Source organism: Hippocampus guttulatus, chromosome 23 (genome assembly GCF_054856545.1).
Source record: "Hippocampus guttulatus isolate MCC_2025c chromosome 23, RoL_Hgut_1.0, whole genome shotgun sequence".
Classification (NCBI taxonomy): domain Eukaryota; kingdom Metazoa; phylum Chordata; class Actinopteri; order Syngnathiformes; family Syngnathidae; genus Hippocampus; species Hippocampus guttulatus.
The window spans coordinates 2,783,975-2,787,772 of NC_141283.1; the positions used below are offsets into that span (position 1 = coordinate 2,783,975).

Genomic DNA, 3,798 nt, shown 5'->3' on the forward strand with positions numbered 1-3,798 from the left:
GAAAATAAATCCCATTTTATATGATAACAAAACACAAGTTATAAGAAGACGTGATTAAAATCCTAACGCACAGTCAACAGGAAATGGGCTTTGTGGCTGAACTTACATGAGACCCTCTCATGTCTGTATTATATATTTTTTAATACTTACAGTTAAACATTGCAGACATTTGGACACCAACAGTGTAGCAACACATGTAGACAGATAAAAGAGGAATACTCACAGGCATGTATTCTTTAATATTACTGTTGTTTACCGAGGCCAGGCGGTCATTATGTCTGTATCATTCTACCCCAAGTTTGCCAAGGTGCACACCCCAGAGAGAGCACCACAAGTCCATTAGATTGAAGCAGAACTCTGGCAAATAATTGTTTAATTTGTTTCATTCCAATTAAACATTTAATAGCTTTATGTTGTTCCAAAGTACAATCCTAAGCACAATTTTTCTGATTGAAAAAGTTTTTTGTTGTTGCTGCTTTTGATTCTCAATGGTCCTCTGCTATCATGTTCAAACTTCTCCAGTACGCATCATCTTCATAATTGTACTTATGTCGACCAAGATAAATGCAGTTCCCCAAAAGTCAGCTGGGATCAAATCCGACTTCACCTGTGACCCTCATGATTGAATACCTAAGTACAGATAATGGATCGATGACCGCAAAATTTAATCTGCCCAAGCGCTAAATGCAACCAGACAGGCCTCAGCCCCCCCCCCCCCCTCTAAAGAAACATCAACACTTCTCTGCATGTGTCTCCACTGTGTCCTCATGTGATCAACATGTTCCTCTGCACCCTCCCCCTCGGCCTCCCGCATCTCAGCAGTGGGATGGACACCACAGTAGATATCTGTGAGGACCCCCGTGCAAAAGTTCCTACATTTTTAGCGGTCGGGAAAAGATTGACCTCTTGGACGGGGAGCGCCTTTGTAAACATTCGAAGAATTTGACGGTAAACTGTTTGGGGCATTTTTGTCACACGCCAGGTAAGTTTTGAATATGTTTTGTATTTTGTCTTGAATGCATTTTTTATTTTTTAGATAATTCCCAAATTTATGTTAGAAAGGAATGCACAGTTCTTTGCCAAGGTATATATATATATTTTTTTAATCCTGATTATTTATCATGTGGTAGAGGCATTGATTATATCCTATTTAGTTGTTTCAAAGTGTAGTTATTGGCGCCATCTGCTGCTCAAAGAGTTTGAAAACTGACTAGACCTCTCGATGTTGCTTTTTTGCTGAATCTTTGTCTCGTTTTGTAAATGGCTGAAAGACTGCTCTCTTTTTGAACTCAAATTTTACAAAGCAAAAAAAAAACAAAAAAAACAGCGGCTCATAACTTGTGCATGGCCGCTTACGTGACTCTTCTTGTCACCCCCCCCCCCCCCTCACGTTATTAACCAATGATTGTTTCTCTTTTTAGCGCTATGGGCCTCTTTGAGTTCCTTTGTCTGCTGCTCTATGTGACTGTCACTCATGCCAGCAGCGAGGTGCACAAGTGGACCAGGCAGAAGCTTCCGGTGCTGACGGCCCAAAAAACCGAGCTTCAAGAGAAACCTTTGTTCAGGAGACCAACGGCGGATGCAAAGGAAGGCGAAGTTACCCAACTCTGCGGTATCGAATGTCAGAGTGGCCTACCGCCCTTAAACCCAAGCGAGCAAGAGAGGATTCTGGGATATGAGACGATGTATGACAATGGCACTTGCACCCGCACTGACGTCAAATTGCGAGGTTGGAACACGACGGGACCGGCTCCGTACGTTTCGTCGCCGAGTCGCAGGAAGCGGCAGGTTTACGGCGCCGACGGTCGCTTCGTTATCTCCGACTGGCATTTCATCACCAACTATCCTTTCGCCACCGCCGTACGCCTTTCCACGGGCTGCTCCGGGGTCCTGGTCTCCCCCAAACACGTGTTGACGGCTGCCAACTGCATCCATGATGGGAGTTACTATCTGGAGAGCGTGAAAAGCTTGAAAGTCGGAGTGCTACAACTCCGAAACAAACGAGGGAGGAGGAGAAGGAAGAGACGGCAGAGGGCTGCAAGGAAAACAAACCAGCAAAAAGGAGAGCTGCGGGATGGAGAGAAGAATAGAATTGCTCGAGATACAGCAAGAAGTAGCAGCGATTGGGGGGTGGGAATCAGTCCCCCCAGTAGGCAGCCCGTCTTTCGCTGGATACGAGTCAAACAAACGCGCATCCCGCAAGGATGGATCCACTCGAGGAACTCCTCCGCTTCCCTGGCCACCGACTACGACTACGCCCTCCTGGAACTCAAACGAGCCGTCAAACAGAGGAAGTTCATGGAGATCGGCGTGGCGCCCCGCACCTTCCTCCCGGCCAGAATCCACTTCTCGAGCTACGACGAAGACAAAAGCTTGCTGGCTGTCCGCGGGGGTGAAAAAGTGGTCTACCGCTTTTGCTCGGTGGTGAAGGAGTCCGACGATCTGATGTACCAGCACTGCGATGCCCGGCCAGGAGCCACCGGGGCGGGGGTTTATGTCCGTCTGAGACAAGAGGGCTGGAAAGGGAAGTGGCAGCGTCGAGTGATCGGGGTGTTCTCGGGTCATCAGTGGGTGCAAGTTGGGGACGGCGAGCAGCGGGACTTCAATGTGGCGGTGAGGATCACCCCTGCCAAATATGCGCAAATCTGCCACTGGATCCACACAGACCCCAGTCACTGCAAAACTCTTTGAACTCCTACTTACTTTTGTCCAGCTGCGGCACTGTGACATCAAGCTTAGGCCACAAAGTATGCTTCCACACTAACCGTTTGCATTTGTTTGTATGGTTGTGAAGTTGATCCTTTTCAGCTGTAGTCTGCTTTAAAAAAAAAGGGAAATTGCTGTCTCGTCTGAAACTTTGTATACACTGTGCAAATTAGGCCTGTCTCTAGACAGATTCATATTGGTTTAGGGTGGGCTGAGGTTAGGGATGGGGAGCAGATAGCAATGCTAACAATGAAGCGCGATGCTTCATTGTGAGCATTCGAAGTCCATAAAACAGTGGCGGCGATGTTGTTGTCCTTGATTTGTTTTGACAGTGGTCATAACTAAGAATTTCAAATGAACCCTTCTTAATCCTTTAATGCCTGACCCATCAAGGAATAGCCAGAAAAATCTGATTTTTGGGAACTGAGATGTTAAGCCTTAAAACAAAATCCACAAAAATATTTTTGCCATATTATTTTGTTTTAGATATTTGTTGTATCACATTTATAAGCATTATGTAGATTACATCAAAAACTGAAAATCATATTTTAAACCTGCAGTATCAAATTTGATACAGATGATTTAATGTACTATAAAGAATGAGTTACATGATGAAACTGCATGTATCAAATATGATACGAATGGCATTATAGGGTTAAATTGTTGCGCCCGTCAAATTTTCCGCGTGTGGACCGGCTTAAGGTAGCTAGAGTTGAAAAACGCAAAACAAAGCTTGCTAGTATGAGAGGATTCCTGGAGTAGTGACAGTTAATGTCAGTGTCCTAAATGTTTTTCCAACTTTTTTTCAATATTGGCTGATGTTTATAAACCACTAAAATCTGAAGACAACCAGTGTTAGTCAGCGAGATATAAATCCTGCAGATTTTATTGCAGTCATGAAGCTTCCCGCCAAATTATTAAACCCGCAGTCGTTCTCAGTGGCTCAAGTGTACACAAAGACTGGTTACGCGAACCTGCTCATGGTCTAGAACACTGTGCCAACAAATTATTTAGTCTCCGGCACATTTTAAGAGCTAAAATTGCGAGAGACGACAGATGAGACCGAACAGGGATAAGTGACAAGCCGTGACG

General features: G+C 45.0%; 1 protein-coding gene across 1 annotated transcript; it reads left to right on the forward strand.

Moving 5' to 3' along the window:
- The first annotated feature begins 1,425 nt into the window (after positions 1-1,425).
- Positions 1,426-2,866, forward strand: LOC147185703 (inactive serine protease 35-like). The gene has a single exon (XM_086104244.1). The coding sequence runs from the start codon at positions 1,426-1,428 to the stop codon at positions 2,689-2,691; it is 1,266 nt and encodes a 421-aa protein (XP_085960370.1). The 3' UTR covers positions 2,692-2,866.
- Positions 2,867-3,798: the final 932 nt, after the last annotated feature.

Excerpts from the sequence above, each read along its gene's own strand:
- LOC147185703 (XM_086104244.1), top strand. The coding sequence starts at position 1,426 with ATGGGCCTCTTTGAGTTCCTTTGTCTGCTGCTCTATGTGACTGTCACT.